The sequence below is a fragment of the Syngnathoides biaculeatus genome, chromosome 12 (genome assembly GCF_019802595.1).
Source record: "Syngnathoides biaculeatus isolate LvHL_M chromosome 12, ASM1980259v1, whole genome shotgun sequence".
NCBI classification, from domain to species: Eukaryota; Metazoa; Chordata; class Actinopteri; order Syngnathiformes; family Syngnathidae; genus Syngnathoides; species Syngnathoides biaculeatus.
In genome coordinates this window covers 25,513,623-25,531,908 of record NC_084651.1, presented here as the reverse complement: position 1 = coordinate 25,531,908, position 18,286 = coordinate 25,513,623, and the positions used below count along the sequence as shown (strand labels likewise).

At 39.8% G+C, this 18,286-nt stretch overlaps 1 protein-coding gene across 2 annotated transcripts in view; it reads left to right on the top strand.

Moving 5' to 3' along the window:
• Positions 1-4,309: 4,309 nt before the first annotated feature.
• The window catches only part of ttc27 (tetratricopeptide repeat domain 27), a 78,959-nt gene continuing 64,982 nt past the window's right edge, over positions 4,310-18,286 (top strand). The window contains exon 1 of one of the 2 annotated variants that reach the window (XM_061837044.1): positions 4,310-4,595. In XM_061837044.1, the coding sequence (XP_061693028.1) occupies positions 4,427-4,595 (169 nt within the window). In that variant the 5' untranslated portion in view covers positions 4,310-4,426. The remainder of the gene's footprint in view (positions 4,596-18,286) is intronic. The other variant, XM_061837043.1, reaches the window with a different exon arrangement.

Sequence of the window (18,286 nt, the reverse complement as noted above, 5' to 3'; positions counted from 1 at the left end):
GGGGTGACCGCTTTGATCATCGCCTCCAAAATCTAACCTTCTGGGTGACCTTTCTCATTTCCAGCTTCAATCTGGTGTAGTAAACTCAGAAAAAACAATTAGTCCCTGTTTCCACTCTGCCAATTTTGTCCAAAGATTTTGAACTCCCTTCTTAATGTTACCTCAGGTAGTGAATTTGCAGATTGCTGTGACAGTAAATACCAAATAAAGCATCAGTTGGAGCGTGGATTTCTCTGAACTGAACGAAAACCCTGGGAGCAGTTACAATGATCCTATAGTCGTTTGGAGAGGAGTATGTGGCAAGGAAAACTTCTCATTTGCACCCTTTTGTGATGCAGGCTTCATTAACAGTTGTTTTAGGTCTGGGAAAGACTGATGTCTATTTAACCCTTGGATGATATTCAGTTGGTCAGTAACAAATTGTCTAATTTCTTCATTCTCCTGGTTTTCCTCAATTTTGTCCAGCCAATTTGATGAAGGCACGTCTTATCTTCCTGATAGGGTCTCCCACGTCCAGGCCGTCAGACTTAAAATGCCACTGACACCTAAAACCTAAAATTTTGTATGTTGTTAATAATGTTGTAAAATAATCAGCTGGAATAGACTCATCCATGTCTTCACAGCACGTCAGAATGTTGCCCTATATAGATTTTTTTCATTTCCCGCCATGAAAAGTCTCTTGAGGCTTTTGTGTTGAACAAGAGCCAAGAAGTGACATTTTTTGCAGACACCTACAGTGGCGAGGTCGAGTGTTCATACCTGTTGTACCCACGATAAATTAGCTGTTTTTTCTGCCTGTTAGCCAAAATGCCGGCTCTTGCTATTGCTGGATTTTGTTCAAACTCTTGAGACAATGGATTCACTCTTCACACGTTTCCAAAAGACCCGGTTCGCTATGAATAATGGATTGCACAGGTGCAAAGGCCAAGAGCTTTGTGTGTTCCAAACGACCGGTAGGTTTGTATATAGCTATTTAAAAAAAAAAAAATAGTTGGGGGGAGGGGGACTAATTTCTCTCACAGTTAATTGCATATGTTACGTGTGAATTTAGAACAAATCCCCTAGGTCAAACCAGCAAAATATAACAAAGCACTTGTATTGTGTTTAAGACAATTTAATAAAACACAATACAATACAACATAAAAAAACAACAAAATAGAAGTACAAAGAAATTTTAGTAGCGTGTAACACAAGCTAACTAGTAAAACAAAGTATAGTCACCAAACTCAACCAAATCTTCCAAGTAGGCGAATGTTATTTCCAGCGAATGTTCCGGATATGTGACGGAAGACAGAAGGCAGTGTGGTATTCGTGTACTTGTATACTTGTCCGAAAGCAGCAGCATTAATAAAAAAACTCCACCGCATCCAACGACGTAATGGAGTCCTTCTCTCAGAATGTGTCAATGCGCTTTGGCCGCCGTTAGCAGTGGGGCGGGGTGCCGTTAGCGATGGCGTGGCCGCCAAAATATGTTACATAGACAAAAATGAGTCACCGCTCTTCCAAATGTCACATTTATTTTTTTAATTGCTTCCCGGTGGGTGAAGAATTCTGTTAACAGTAAACAATAACAATGCGTCAGCACGACTGTTGCGTCTCTTTTCTTTCACCGTACTGTGACCACTCCTCTCTCGTGGCTCAGGCACCGATTGCTCTTGTAGAGACAATACCTGGCTTCCTTAACAGTGTCTTTGCCTTCACTTAAGGTGCTCGTGACACAAAAACGTGAAATTTAGTGTATAAACAAAAAAATTTTTAGCCAGAATGGAATCATCCATTTGTTCACAGCACGTCAGAATGTTGCCATATAGATTTTTTTTTTTTTTTTTTTTTTACTCTTGTCTTGAAAAATCTGTGGACTGTGGGTGTTGAAGAAGAAGACGAAAGTGTATTTTACAGACAACTACAGCTGCAAAGTCGAGTGTATTACCCTCTTGTACAGGTGAGAAATTAGCATTTTTTTCTGCGTATTTTGCCTAAATGCCGTGTTGCTGGATTTTGCTTGAACACTCGGGAGGATGGATTCACTCTTCACATATTTCCAAAAGACCCGATTCGTTGTGAAAAATGGATTGCACAGGTGCAAAGGACAAGAACTGTGCAACCTCAAGTTTTTTTTACAGGTGAGTTGAGCATCCATCATGACAGTCACCTGTCAAAATAGAGAAGTGCTATTCCCCTCCATTTTACTAATGTTATCTATTTCTTGTCAGACTCTTTACTGTCCAGAGAAGCAGCAGTTAAATCAGGGTTGGGCAAAGTTTTGTGCTTAAGGGTCATGTTTATTTTTTTTAAAATAGCTTTTCTGGAGTTATAAATTGTGTCTTTAATCTATCCATTCATCCAATATTTATTAGGGCCCAACCAACATTTAATTTTCTTTTGGGGGGCAGTTTCGATAGTTGAAAATTCTGCTAACCGATTAATTTAAAAGTATATCAATAAAATAACTTTTCTTTTGGACCCATAACCATTCTGGGTTTTGGTAGTGAGTGTCTTCTGAAAGCATACACTACAATGATGATAAAAATATACATTGACAACTCATCTGGAGTCCTTGGAAATTGATGTTTCATTTTATTTTTTTCCTTTTTTAGTAGTCCAGGGGTCGCCAACCCAAAATGTCAAAAAAGCCATCTTCTTCCATACTATAATATGTATAATGCGGGGAAAAGGACAATTTCAGATGTCTTTTTACTGAATAGTTCATTTAATTCATTGGTCTTAAGATAAGATGGCATATTTTAATGACAAATGTGATTTTGTATTATCCAGTGATAGGGGGATGGGAGGCAAAAAAAATCTGGGTTTAGCCCTTGGGGAACTTCTGCCCATTTTTTATTTTTTTTTTTGGTCAGGACTTAGAAATTTTACTTTAAATGTTTGTCTGGATTTTCTCCATAGATATCGCCAGAATTCACCACAGCTATCCATTTTTTCAAAAATTTCCCAGGGAGGCCCCACCCCCGAAACACCCTAGCAAAACTTCACACCTTCAGTGCTCGCGTTTGTATTTTCAGGAATTTTCACAAAACTCCACTTTCATCTATAACTTTAGGACACACTGTAGCCAACAAAACACCCATTTACAGTAATAAAGTTTGTTTCCTTAACTATTATCATTGTCTGGACATCACACTGAAGGTGTAACGTCAGCTGAGTCACCGTATCGCTGGTATCTATACTTCCCATCACAATTCTGAAAACATCACAAACTGTTGCCTGATACTATTGCGGCTTATCAACATGTATTCATGCATAGTACACTCGCATTTACCTGTTAACAGAAAACAACAATGCATCATTCTGACTGTTGTCTCTTCTCTTTCATTGTACTGTGACCACTCTGTGGTGGCTCAGGCACCGATTTCTCCCACTCCAGTGATAGTCTCAGTACATCCCCTGGTGACAATAAACTGAACAGGTAAATACCTGAATCGACAGTGATTCCTACTCTGCTGGATACTGGCAAACGATCATCTGTTATATTTCAAAATTAATTGGGGGATGACTTTCTTTATAATGTGCCAAAATTTAATCATCAAGTAAGTGTCCCCTCCTTCTTGTAGTTTATAAAAATATTTTTTTCGCTTTTTTGTGTAACTTAAGAAGTCTTTAAAGGTAACGAGCTCAGTTTTAGAATGTGAGGAGTAGAAATGAGACACTAATGTGTAAAAATTAAGGAGTAAAAGTTAAAAGTGGCCAGAAACATCTTCTTCTTTTCCTTTCGGGCGTGTCATCTTTTTCCATATAAGCCTATCTCGTGCGTCGTCTTCTCTAACACCCACTGTCCTCATGTCCTCCCTCACAACATCCATCAACCTTTTCTTTGGTCTTCCTCTTGCTCTTTTGCCTGGCAGCTCCATCCTCAGCACCCTTCTACCAATATACTCACTCATCTCCAAACCTAAGTCTGCTCTCTCTAACCTTGTCTCCAAAACATCCAACTTTGGCTGTCCCTCTAATGAGCTCATTTTTAAATGCACAATAACAGATTCCTGAAAAATTGAATCAATCTACTCTCAATCAATCTGCATCCTCTATCTCCTGGGGGCTAAAACCCACTATCCATAAAGCCGAGTGACACCCCTAAATTACACTACAAAACCATTTTTTTCTTGACTTTTTGTTTTATTGTTATATTTATCTATTAAAAACCTGGAATAAAAAAATGAAGGCTGATTAAGTGCAAGTCAAGGTGCAAGCATACTTATTGGCTACATACTGTAAAATCCTTATACAAATGATCAGTTAGAAATACCCAAACGATGGACCGCGATGTTGCGGGGAATGTCATCGAAACATCGGCTGACTGCAGCGACATTCCGTTCCCATAATGCAACGCGCAACTGTCATGGCTGCCCGCTAATGGTTCATCCTCCACATGGGTGGAAAGGAGCATATTTCGGTCCAATAATTCGGACAAATGAACCGTACTTGTCAGAGTTGCGTGGAGATCGTGGCTGAAAGTGGGACACGGGAGGAAAAAGTTGTAGCGGTGAAAATGTTGCTGGACGTGGAGCTCTCCATTCTTCGAGGCTTCCTCACTCCCAGCGAGTTTACGGCATGGAAACAGGACTTCTACACGAACGCAGGTCAGACAGTCAATGGACTTTCGGACCATTGACCAGAAAAAATGTCTTCTTCCCGCTTTGGCTGTTGATGAGAAAGAGTTGTGAAGACGTGCTGGTGGTCTTTCGTGTTGACAACGCTAAATGTCCTGCCAGGCAACATTCAATAATTTAAGTTTCTATTTTGTTCCTATCAAAACTTGGAAATATACTTGAATATAACTATAAATACGTGGAAATATACTTGATAGCGAGCTTTTAAATATGTATTTGTTTTTCTTGTGTACAGTGCCTTGAAATTTTTATTTTATTTATTACAATTACATTTTCATTGTAAGTTTGCAGAAACACAAAATTATTAGAAATGTTCAGGTGCGAATGTAAATGGTGAATCGAATGAGCCATGTAACGTCAATGGATGACACTGATCTAACCACAGTGCATACGTCCGATACTGCTCACAGTGGTCAAAGGGGGCGCTCACGGGCTTAGTGCGTTTGCTCAGACACGCCAAAAATTAGAGGGAACGTTGGTCTTGACATTAATTTACGGGTTTATTTCCTAAACGTTGGTAACGAAAGAAGCCTGATCCTAAACAATCAGTATTCACCCGGAAACAGGAAATGCAAGTTAACCGTACTGAGCACGTTCGGAAGTTATCCCAAAAGCACATGTTCCGAGCTTCTTCACAAACATCGAAAGTCATCAACATCATGAGGCATGTCAAACTAAGTTCCGTTACAGTAAAAACATTTTTGGGATTTAACGCAGGTAATGTTTCAGTATCAAACTATAAAAAACATGAGATTGTGATTTACTTTGACTTTATCTAAATTCTAATATTAGTCTGTCCATGTATCTAAATGCGAACGGTCATTTTCTCCCGTGGTACCGCGTTATCTTGAAGTCGAAAAACTTTTCCCCTCTACATGCTTTAGGAAGATATAGATCATCTAGCTAGCTTTCATCAATGGATTGACAATAGATACCGCCGTAAGTTATGATTGATTATAACAATACATCATGATGAAATAAAATGATTTGATTATATGAGTACTTAGTTTTGAAATTGAATGTCTATTGACCTCTTTAAAAATATCTGTCTCAGTGCAATGTTAATAAATTATGATTATGGTAGTAGGTAACAACTACATACTCGGATATAACAACTCAGTAAGTTATTTTAAGGTCTTGAAATTCCATCCCTAATCACACCCACAACTTTATCTGCAGGCATGACTGGTGGACCACACCCTAAATTTGTATCTGCGGGCATGACTGACCACACCCCTACATTTTAACCAAATGTGAGCGACTGCATTTATTATTGTATTGATTAATTCATTCAGTTATTTATTTTTCGAGCCATTCAGAGGTGCATTGCTGGTCTGTTTCAGATCGTTGTCATTCTGCATGACCCAAAAGCATGTGAGCTTTAGGGTACAAACTAATAGCCAGAAGTTATCCTTCGGGATTTTCTGGTACAGAGCAGAATCCATTGTTCCATCAATCACAGCAAGTTGTTCTGGTCCTGGAGTAGCGAAGCAGACCCTTACCATCATGCTGCCACCACCATGCTTCACTGTTGGCATAATGTTCTTGTTATCAAATACTATGCCATTTTTACGCAAGATGTCACAGGTCACATACATTCCAAAAAGTTGCATTTTTGACTCGTCAGTCCACAAAATGTTTCTCCAAAAGTCTTGAGGATCATCAAGATGTTTTGATGGGCAAATATGAGATGAGCCCATGTATTCGTTGCTGACATTAGGGGGTTTCACCTGGGAACTTCCCATGGATGCCATTTTTGGCCAGTGTCTTTCTTATGGTAGAGTCATGAACACTGATCTTAACTGAGGCCAGCGAGTCTTGCAGTCTTTAGATTTTGTTCGAGGTCCGAGCTGACCTCCTTGACGAGTCGTCGTCGCATTCTTGGAGTAATTTTAGTTGGTTCGTCCACTCCTGGGAGGTTTGCCACTGTTCCCAGTTTTCTGTATTTGTGGATAGTACCTCTGACAGTGGTTCACTGGAGGTCCAAAGCCTCTGAAATGGCTATGTAACCTTTTCCAGACTCACCTTTTCTGAACTTGTGGTAAGTCAGTGACTTTGTGATTTAACAAAGGGGGGCTATTACCTTTTCACACAGCGTCAGAAAGGTTTGGATTTTTTAGTCTTAATAAATTTAATTCTCATTTGAAAACTATATTTTGTATTTCCTTGGCTTCTCTCTGAGTGATATTAGGGGTTTGCTAATTTGAAACGTTTGTACTATGAAAAAGAAAAACTGAAATTGGGGGGCGTTTTTTTTTTTTTTTTCACAGCACTGTATATGTGACCAACAGAAAACTTGTCCAACTGTGTTCTCTGTAATTGTGCTTGTCAGCATCTCGAATAAGCTAAGTTTACATTTATCCCATAAATAATATTTTGCCACATTTATCCTCAAAGTGTGATAAATGGTCCATTTTCGATTCGATTTTTGCAGCTTTAAAACAAAATTTGTCAACCTATAGTTAAATCCATATATTGAATGTTACAGGTTGATCCAAATCTAAGTGCTAAATATATATTTGAATTTTATATAGGAAAATATGTATCTGAAATGTAAATGTTATGTATATGTTTTTAAAAATAAATACACAGTTGAAGCCAGAAGTTTGCATACACTGTGGAAAGACAAATTTCCTTTTTTTTTTCACTGTCTAAAGTTAAATCTGAAGAAACCTGTCCTGTTTCAGATCAGTCAGGATCCCCAAAATTATTTAATTTCGTTAAATGGCACAATAGCAAGAGAATTTCTTAGAGAATTTACTGCAGTCGTACTGCTACTAATGTTCCGGAGGTCGTTTCGTAAAGTGCATTTTTCGTAAGTAGAAGCGCACTTTACATGTAAATAGCGTAATCCACTTGACCCCCTCCCCCACCTTCCCTGCCAAAAATAAGCTTTCAAAGTACATAATGTAAAGAATGATTAAATAATCTTTATTAACCTTTGGCGTCGGGCGACTATCTGAAGAGAAGGGTGAGTGACAAGCAAAAGGCATCCTTTCTCCACACCTTGTTCATCTGCCTCCTCTCCTTAATCAGGGGATTTCTCTCTTTCTGCCTTCTGGACTTCTGGGGGATAGCTGGGCATTTAAGAGTTAAACAATTTTGGTAATCCTGACTATAATATGCATACAGTGGTACCTCTACTTACAGAGGTCTCTAGTAATGAAAAATTCAGTTTACGAAACGCCTCCTTGGAAAATATTGTCTCTAGTTACGAAGGAAAATTCACAATATATAAGGAAGAAATGGGCACTCGATTTGCAGCCCCCAAATTTCACTGAACGTAAACATCCTGTATCTTGGTTTGTGTGGCATGCGATAGAGCTCCTCTCCCATTGGCTAACGTCCTAGCATCTTCCTGCCATTCCATTGGCTAGGAGGGACATCAATTTTTACCCATGATGCTTTTTGTTTCCCTTGGACACTTGTGACCGAATGATGCTAGCGCTCTCACACGCTGTCACATGCTAGCACACATTGGTAAAGTACTTTTTCATGATTTTTATTTTTCATTTTTTTTGCAAGTTTAATCCTTTATTCACCATGGCCCCCCAAGAAACTTTAGTGGAATTAAAAGATGTATGCCTGTACATTCGTACATATGTTTGCTCTAAGCTGTTAAACCAGGGGTCGGGAACCTATGGCTAGCGAGCCATACCTGGCTCTTTTGATGGTTCCATATGCCTCGCAGAGCCCTCATAACAACATACTGTACATGTGATTTCTGTCATGCATGCAATGCAAATGACGGAGAGACGTTTGTCCTAGTGGGCTTGCCATAGTTTGCCGTGGAAGTCGTTACGCGCAGGTGCAAAAGGGTCAAACGGCGATCGGTTGGAGGAACTAATTTTGGAAACGTTTTTTTATTTGACAAAGGTCGCTCAAAGAAAAAAATATGAGTACCGAAGTTTTAAACAGGAATGCACAGCCTTTGTGGAGAGAGACTGTTCTGCTGTGTGTCTAAGTTCACAGATGGGGAGTATGCCAAAGGATTTGTACTTGATGTTTCCAATAAACATTTCAACAACTTCGTATACAGATAATCAAACGAATAAAAGACACGGGTTTGTCGGCAAGATTTGTCATCGTATCATCATGATGGCAAATCGAATTGAATTACGTTCACGATTAATGGATAGAAGTCTCAACGCCTGCGTGAACCTTAAACCAACGACGTATGAAGCACCAGAAGTCGTATTAATGGTAAGTACTGTCATTATTGGTTAGCAACTGCGTAACAAAGTTATTTAAAAGAATTCAGAGACTTATTGTACTGTAAAAGTGTTGGTCTTACATAAATGTGCAAATACACCTGTATTCAGTTTTTAAAATATTGTATGGCTCTTTTAAAATTATATTTTAAAATATTTGGCATTTATGGCTCCCTCAGTCAAAAAGGTTCCCGACACCTGTGTTAAACATTTGCCTCCTCCTCCGTCCCCCTACGAAGCCTTTTGCTTGCCACTCATCCTTCTCTTTGCATAGTCACCCAACGGTAAACATAAATGAAAATAATTTTTATTATTCTTTACATTATGTAATTTCAATGCTTATTTTTGGCAAGGGCGGTTGTCGGGGGAGGGGGGGGGGCTTGCAATGGATTAGGGGAGTTACATGTCAAATGTGCTTCTACTTAATGAAAAATTCCCATTATGAAACTACTTCCCTTCTACTTAATGAAAACTACCCATTATGAAACGACTTCCTGAACGAATTAATTTTGCAAATAGAGGTACTATTGTATACAAAGAGGAAAGTAATTTGCAAGTTCTCCGCCTTTGAAATCACGGAGGGGTCTGAAAATGTCATTTTAGGTGCATGTTCGCTGTGAGAGACATATTCTTTAAAAAAAAAAAATCACAATGTAGGATTAAAAAAAAAACTATTTGTATGTTACTGCTACAAATAAGTATTTGAACACCTTTGAAAATCAATGTTAATTTGGTACAGTGGTGTTTGTTTGCAATTACTGAGGTCACTTCACTATGTTTGCACACCCTGCAGCAGGGATTTTGGTCCATTTCGGAGCTATATTTTTCCCGTTTTAATATATGTAAGTTTCTACATAAAATTTACTTAGACACGAATTTGATTCATGCAGAATTCTTGTATTTGCCTGCACTGATTTCATCAAGGGTGGAACGGCGACCAACGGATTAGCACATTAGCCACCCAGATCTTCTCTAGATCAACCAGGTTTCTGGGCTGTCGCTGAGAAACATGGAGTTTGAGCTCTGTCAGGGGCATGGCCAGGCCACTGCTGTGGGAAGTGCTTCCTGTGGGGGGCATTGCCAGGCCACTGCCCTGGGCGGTGCCACCTCTGACAGCTATCACACAGCTGCGTTACATTTTGGACACTAATTGACCAAGCATTTAAGTGGTGAATGTGTCATCTGTATTTGCCAGTTCGTTGCGTATGCTTTACTGGATCCTAGGATACTCTGCTACTATGTGTAAGTTCGCAAGTTTATTGTAGATCATTCCTTTGTTACAGCGAGCCTGTGCCTCTTTCGTTTGACCACGTATTGTCCATGTTTCTAAGTTTGCCTCGTAGTCATTGGAACCTTGTGCACGTTTTTGGATCTTGCCCGCTGCCTAGTGTTTCTGTGCTTCCACCTGTTTTGGACTGCCTTTTTGTGTTCGACTTCCTTCTGAAATAACTCTTAATATCATGCCCTCACATCGGAGTCCTGTATTTAGGTTCGACCCCAAGCCGCTTGTCTATGACAACTTCTCTCCAAAGATTATCTATTGGGTATACCAATAATACAAGTATGCAAACAGATAGGAGTCAAAGTTGGGGGAGGCAGTCTCTGGTGTACTTAAAAACCAACCTGTCGAAGCACTTCCTAATGACAGGTGTGAGGGCAACAGGGCACTGCAAGCGAGTATCTCCAAGAAAAAGTTTTGTGGTTTTGTGAATGTGGGCCAAAGACTGTTCGGAGTAGACTCCCTAAGGTTTAGTTCTTCCCTGGTTTAATTAAGTCACATCATGTCTCCAAAGCGATAACAAAAAAGACAGAAATAGGGAGAATACTAGATGGTGCATTACTGAAGAATCCACTCATATATTCACCATCTTAGTCACGTGATATAATGATGGTTTTGGATACTCAAGTGCAGTGATTTGTATCTTTCATTTTCTTGCTGTCAGTTGATAACTTTTTCATACCACAAAAGACAGCCATTGTACTTAAAGGTACCACAGTTGTAGAATCGTAGTAATAGTAGAAGATCAATAGTTGGATTGTATTATGCTGATAATTTGTGAAATATGATTTGTGGCTATCATTCTTAACCCCATTTTTGCATTTTGGACCAACTTGCGAACAAGATTGTCCAGCATAATTGTTGAAACCTTGAGAGGGAAGAAGGTCTGGAAAAATGAGTCTGCCCTTCCAGAGTTACTGTATTCTAAGCCAAAAAAACCATCATCTGGAATTGATTTGAATCTGAATGGCTAGTGAAGAAATGTCAAAATATGACTACTTGGAAACATTGTAATAACTCATTAGTCTGTCTGACTGGTGTTTTAATATCAACCGCTATTTATTTTCTCCTTGAGGTGGAATTTGGTCATTCAGGTCAAGCCTCCAAACTATCCCGAATATGATCTCAGTACAATATACTCTGGATGGAACCAAGGCTATCCAGACCAAGTGATGTTAACTATGAAGTTGGCTTCTTAATGAATGCTAATAGATTGAAGCCTCTACAGATTTCTTTCCTTGTTCATTTTGGAAATCTTTTGCCCCTCACAGGTAATTCCACTGCAAATTCTGCTCCCCCTTACTTATTAAATGCAGTGAACTCTCTGAATCATTATGAATTATCGAGTAATTGGAGGACCTCAGCCTCATTTTCCATAATAGCGGCCGTTGTATCAGCAGAGATGGAGACAAGCCGAAATGTTATTAAACACTTGGCCCTTCAACAGGCTTTCATTTTCTCCCTCATAAAGCTAAAGCGCCTCCCTTACCTCATTCTCTTCCAGTTTTTTGATAGTGCTATTATAGGAGCCCCAGGGTTTCATTAGATCCCCAGAGAAATAAAACTCTCCCCTACTCTTTTACTACACCAGTTGCTGCCGATCCTTATTAAGACCAAGGGTGAGGTTAATGTAAACTAAACTTGGGATGGTAAGAAGAAAATTGTCCCTAATTCATTTTTTCAGATAAAAAAAATGTATGTACAAAATTCAGGAGATGGACATAATAAAATACTAGTCAATTAATTGATTGGTCAGAATGTAAGATCCAGGCCCTTGGGGTCAAGGAAAGAGAAACGTGAATACCCACCACCCACTGTGTGACTATAGTTACCAGGTCCTGACTGGCAACCATTATCCCTGTACCGAAAAACATTCTACAGCGCTCCAATTGTGTATAAAAGGCCAGTACATAAAAAGCTGACGGTCAGCCAATGTCAACCTGTTTGCCGATATGTTTCCTTTTGTTGGGAGGGTTTTGTGTCTCACTATGTGCGCATTTGTGTGCCTGTACACAACTCCGTGTCCGTCCCTGTGTGTGTGTGTGTGTATGTGTGAGTGAGTGAGTGAGTGATGGAGGGTGGACCTAATGGCAAGTTGCCGAGCTGCTGCAGTGGCTCAACTTCCTCATAGAGAAGCAAGATGAAAGAAGCATCATTTGGATGTATTTGCTAGTACGCGCTCTGAATTTTATATTAGGTAAGCACGTTAGCATTCATGTGAATGCATTAGCAAACCGGTCCAAGAATTGGAGAGTCAGAAAAGAATAAAATTCCACCTGAATGCAAAAGGGTAAAACACTTCATATACAAGTGTAACAAATAGGTCAACAACAGGTGCGAGGGCAACAGGGCACCGCAACCGAGTATCTCCAAGAAAATGTTTTGTGGTTTTCTAAATGCTGGCCAAAGACTGTTCAGAGTAGACTCCCTGTTGAGGCTCTGTACGCAATGAACAATGACAACAGCAGCCACAAGTGGGTGCAAATGTATTGTTTATTATGGAAGATATCCATTCATCCATTTTCTATACCGCTTATCCTCACAATGGTCGTGGACAATGGACCCAGCTTTGCTGGGGCAGGAGGTGGGGTACATCCTGAACTGGTCATCAGCCAATCGCAGGGCACAAATTACAAACCACCATTCGCAGTGGCCTTCAGACCGAAGAGCAATTTAGAGTCTTCAATTAATCTACCATGCATGTTTATGTGATGTGGGAAATCATAGTGCATGGATAAAACCCATGCAACCACAGGGAGAACGTACAAACTCTGTACAGGTGAGGCTGGGATTTGAACCCCAGTCCTCAGAACTGTGTGGCTGATGTGCTAATCAGTTGGTCGCCGTTCCACCCTTGATGAAATCAGTGCAGTCAAATACAGCATAAATCAAGCTCATGTATAAGTAAATTGTATGAATAAACTTCTATATATTAAAATGAGAAAAATATAGCTCAGACTCGTTGTTTTTGCATTGTTCATTTTTAATGACTGGTACAGCTAAAGGTACATTTTGTTTGGACATTCTGTACATGTTCCATCCTCAAAGAAGCCCAGCAAAGGATGTTGTCAGGTTCACCAATCAGACATTCATTAAACAGGACAAAAAAGGAAGCAAAGAGACCAGTTCAAGTCTCGCGAGGAGGGAGGAGAGGAACTGTCTCGTACAATTCACCACTGCACTCTCTTATTATCCTCTCCTCAGCACCTCTATTTATTTAGTTTTAAGACGCCCCTTATTTACATGGATGTTACAAAAAGAAGACGACAAGCAAAACAGTTTGAAACAAGGTGTACATGTTTGTTCATGTGCGTGTGCATGTGTGGAAGATTGCTGAATACATGTTTGGTCATCATTTCTTTAACAGGCAGCAGTTCTAACAGTTCTGATGATTAGATGTTTTTGTTCTTGTTATCTCCTGCTAGGAGCCCAACATGCTATCATATTATTTAGCCATTTTGAATTCATGTCGACCAAGTCACCCCAAAATGAGTCAAGTGTCTTTTAAATCTTCACCAGCCTTCAGGTATTTTCAGATACTATAAATCTGCACCCACCGTATGCTGGTCTTTGCTCACCTTTCCCCTTGGGTGACTCAGATGAGATGACCTTTTACATTGTGTAAGGTGTATCCACGTGTTTCTTTCTGCTATTTTGTCCATGTCATTCAGCTCTTGCTCACTCTATGCCAGTGTTCGGGTAAAACTGCATGTACAGTCGATATTAATTCATAAACAGACATAGGATGAATAGACATGGCAGTAATAAGGTTATTAAAGCACAGTAACTTGTTACATTTTTTTTTTTCTGATGGTGTAGTGCAGGGATGTCAAACTCATTTCTCTTGCGGGCCACGTTGTAGTTCGGGTTTCCCTCAGAGGGACATTTCGAGTGAAGGCAGCGTGGGATTGATTCCCGCTCAGTGATGGTGTCGACATCTGCACTGCGACTGGCTGGCGACCAGTTCGGGGTGTAGTCTGCTGCTGCCCAAAGTTAGCTGGGATTGGCTCCAGCTCTCTCTCCGAATAAATGCAGAAGGGTTGCATCAGGAATGGCATCCGGCGTAAAAAAATCAAAAAGACAGTTACTGCCACACCACCATGACAATGGCGCAAAAATGGCTTTACACATCCATACTGATAAAATTCTCAATTTGTTTCTAGTCCTATCAAATTGATGCATGTGAAATTTCCGAGTGACACGCCATTAGAAAACAATGTTTTTTTGTTTTTCAAAAGAAGTTAATGGATACACAGAATCCCTCAACTTTTTTTTTTTTTGAATTCGTTATCAATTAATAGCATTGGTATTATCTCTGGGACCTTGAGTGGTTCCCACAGGTACCACTCGAACAGAAAAATGAAAATAACGGGTAGCGTTTTCATCCAACACCCAACAGTAAAGTTTAGTTGCCATTATGACAGCAGTCTCACTCCCATGTGTAACCGGACTACAACGACCTTGGCAGTGGGAATGAGAACAGCTATCTTGCAAGTGGCCAATAAAAACAAATTAGTTTTATTTGTGTTAACAATGGTTTCAAAAGCAAAAACTTTCCTACAATGAACAAATGAACTCAAGTACCCCTTTTTGCAATTTTTTAAGCTGTTTGGGGTTGTTAATAACTCCTGAAAGGGACCCACTTGTTTTTTTTTTCTTCATCATTCGTCAATCTCTCATTGTGTGGAAATAATTGGTAATTTGTATGGTCTCCCAAACAGTGTTTCGAATTGAATGAGACCCTTATGTGCTTGTAATGTATGGATAGTTCGACTAAATCTATCATTTTGTCCAAATTGCCCCTACGTGTGATTGTGAGTGCGGCCGTTTGTCTCCATGTGACCTGCAATTGGCTGGCAACCAGGTCAGGGTGTACCCCGCCTCCTGCCCGTTGACAGCCGGGATAGGCTCCAGCCCTCGCTGCGACCCTTGTGAGGATAAGCGGCTAAGACAATGGATGGAGGGATGAATGGATGTGTAGCTTGAGGAAACTGACCACGTTTTGGATGCACATTCCCTTATGGATTATGTCGCACACAGATCAAACAAGCCCTACAAAAAAGTTTTTTGCATACAAGTTAAATCCATGGATCATGTAATGCCTTTGTACCAGGGTTCCCATTCCCCCTGTTGAGACCTGAGACTTCCCATGGCTCAAGATTGCCGTCCACTTAAAAAAATTTTTGTTCAAATTTTTTTTTTGTATCTGTGCTGACATAATTCCCATTTTGTAATGTAGTACCTTATTTTTTTCCACATTTTTAGTTCTGCTGGTAAGCTTTGTTGTTGCATTTTATTTAACACATCATGTCAAAGTATGTCTTCATTTGTTACATGGTCAGCTAATCCCATAAAGGTTTTGGCTGCTGCTTCTTTTGCCGTTTTATCTGTAAATCCATTTCCTAATGATTCTTTGTCTGTATTTGATTTGTGTACTGCACATTTACAAATGGCTATTTCTTTTGGTAATTGAACTGCTATGAGCAAATTTTGTAGTAGCTCTGCATGTGTCACTGTGTTCCCTGTAGTTGTCGCTATTCCTCTATTTTTCCAGTATTGTCAGTGTTGATTGTGATACCACCGTGAGTACAGCAGCATCTGGTCTCAGATTGTTTAAGACTGTCCAATAAAATATTGTCTGTACAGTTCAGTCGTCCCAATCCAAATCTGGTTCTTTTTCTGTCCAATCAGGAACATTTCGTACTACCAAAACAAATTGTCCCAAACACTTCCACTCCCGTTGTAATGACGTGTGTAGTGCATTTAGTTTGTCAGTCTGTCTTGTTCCTGTCACCATGACTGAAATACCATCTGAGTACAGATAATCATGATTTTGTCTGGTGTGGGCTGTTATAAGTTTACAGTATCTTATACTACATCGTCACATGCAATGAGTCCTTCCTACGTCATTTTATGGTTGTTCAATCACGTCTTAAGCTGTTTGCAGCAAGAAATCTCCTGATCTTGTGGGAGGTTTGTTAAGAATATCTAAGGTCCAATAATAGAGCGCTGGATTCCTATTTTGTAAGATATTTAACTGTCCTCCCAGTAATTCCTTTTTTTTCTTTTTACTTCTATTTTTGCTGTCAGAGAGAATTAAGCCCAGTCCTAGTTTCAGCAAGCCATCTCTTTCCAACAAACGTACGGGGCAAATTAAAAAGTTGCATTTTGGGAGCATTAGTTGTGACATTTTTGATGGGGAGATGGCTGCTCTCTTCCTCATCTGCGGCCAAAATTATTAAATGTTTTGCATAAAGCTCCATAAATTTCTCCTTCCTCTGTCAGAAAGGTGTCAACTTTCTTTTTCTTATTTTGTAGCACTCTTTCTGCGTGTAGTGCTTGGTTAACGTTATGTTACAAGCTGCCAGTCGGTTTGTCAACCCAATGTTTTTCAATCCATTGTTTTGTAGGATTATTTGAATTTGCATGAAGACCATTTTTTAATTGCCCTTGATACACACTCCCTGGAGTGTGATCTTCAGGAATGCCACTGTTTAAAACATGCAGTCATTTAAATTCTATATTCTTTAAATGGTTCATTATTTTATTTTGCTCTTCCAATGGCAGAACAATTTGCTTTTTTTCTAAATCGAGCAGAGGTGCGCGATATTAACCCTCAAACTCCCTGCTGCTGTGAGAAAGTACTTTGCTGTCATCCAAATTCATTGTACTTCCACACCATTTAAGTGGTAAGATTTTCTCAAGTCTTGCGTTCCCTGGACGAATTATGTTTATGAGATGTGATACCTTTTATGGCCGTTTTGACATCATCTTGAGTCCAGCCTTTTTTGTTGTTTTTTTTTTGCGTGTGTGTGTGTGTTTTTGTCTTTTTTTTTTCAAAGTCATATTGTGTTATCCACAAATTTTGATGTTTGGTTTTAGTAGGACATTTGCTTTCTTCAAATTTCTAGTCCTTACACATCATTATTTTTTTTCAGATGTTGTGTTTCAACTATTTTGCTATTTATCAACTATTTTGCTATTTGTTTTTCCCCTGTTGGAGTCAGTGGTTCACCTAGGGTGACTATACTGACTTCCCCCTGAACAGGGTGACAATTACGTTCCGTTTGAGGTAATTCTCAAGCTAATACTACAAGTGGCGGAGAATTCTTACCTCTGCATCCTCAAACAGTTGTCACTCAATTTCCTTTTCAAATGAGGTAGCGAACCTCCACTCACACTTTTATACATGCACACCTTTCACGGAACTCACGTACAGGACACACCTTGCCCTTTTCTCATTTTTATAGACTAATTAGTGTACTTGATAGTGACTAGTATTCTCGAGGTTTGGTTCTGCCGCAGTCACCCAGACGCGCATTCACTCATTCCTCATGAGTGTGAGAGTTTCCTACTCACCAGAGATGTCTTCAGATGCAAAGTCGAGGCCCAGTCCCGGAAAGGGTCTCAAGTGCCGTGGCCATGGTCTTTGCCTGGACGTCGACTTGACCCTTGGAAAGCTCAGGTATCTTGAAATCTGGCTCGAAGGACCAAGTAAATGTCAGGTTCACCAATCAGACATTCATTAAACAGGACAAAAAAGGAAGCAAAGACACCAGTTCAAGTTTGACAGCTCGCGAGGAGAGAGGAGAGAAACTGTCTCGTACAATTCGCCACTGCTCTATCTGATTATCCTCTCCTCAGGACCTCTATTTAGTTTTAAGACGCCCCTTATTTACATGGATGTTACAAAAAGGAGACGACAAGCAAAACAGTTTGAAACAAGGAATACATGTTTGTTCATGTGCGTGTGCATGTGTGGAAGATTGCTGAATACATGTGTGGTCATCATTTCTTTAACAGGCAGCAGTTCTAACAGTTCTGATGATTAGATGTTTTTGTTCTTGCTATCTCCTGCTAAGAGGCGGCCACGTTATCTAGGGCAGAGCAAAGCATTTCTTTATTGGAAGCAAATGTATGATAATTATGATCACAATTATTCCTACATTTCCCCCGTTTATCCTACATTTGCACTTCTTGCGGCTTCTGAGGAAGCACAGCCTGTCACAAGAGCTGCTGAGACAGTTCTCCACAGCGGTCATCCTATCAGTTCTGTGTACCCCCATCCCAGTCTAATTTGGGGCCGCCATTAAATTCTTGATCCGTGAACCTACTATTTTCTGCCTTGTGCCATTTTTAGACACTCACATCCTGCTGGTCCAATCAGTATT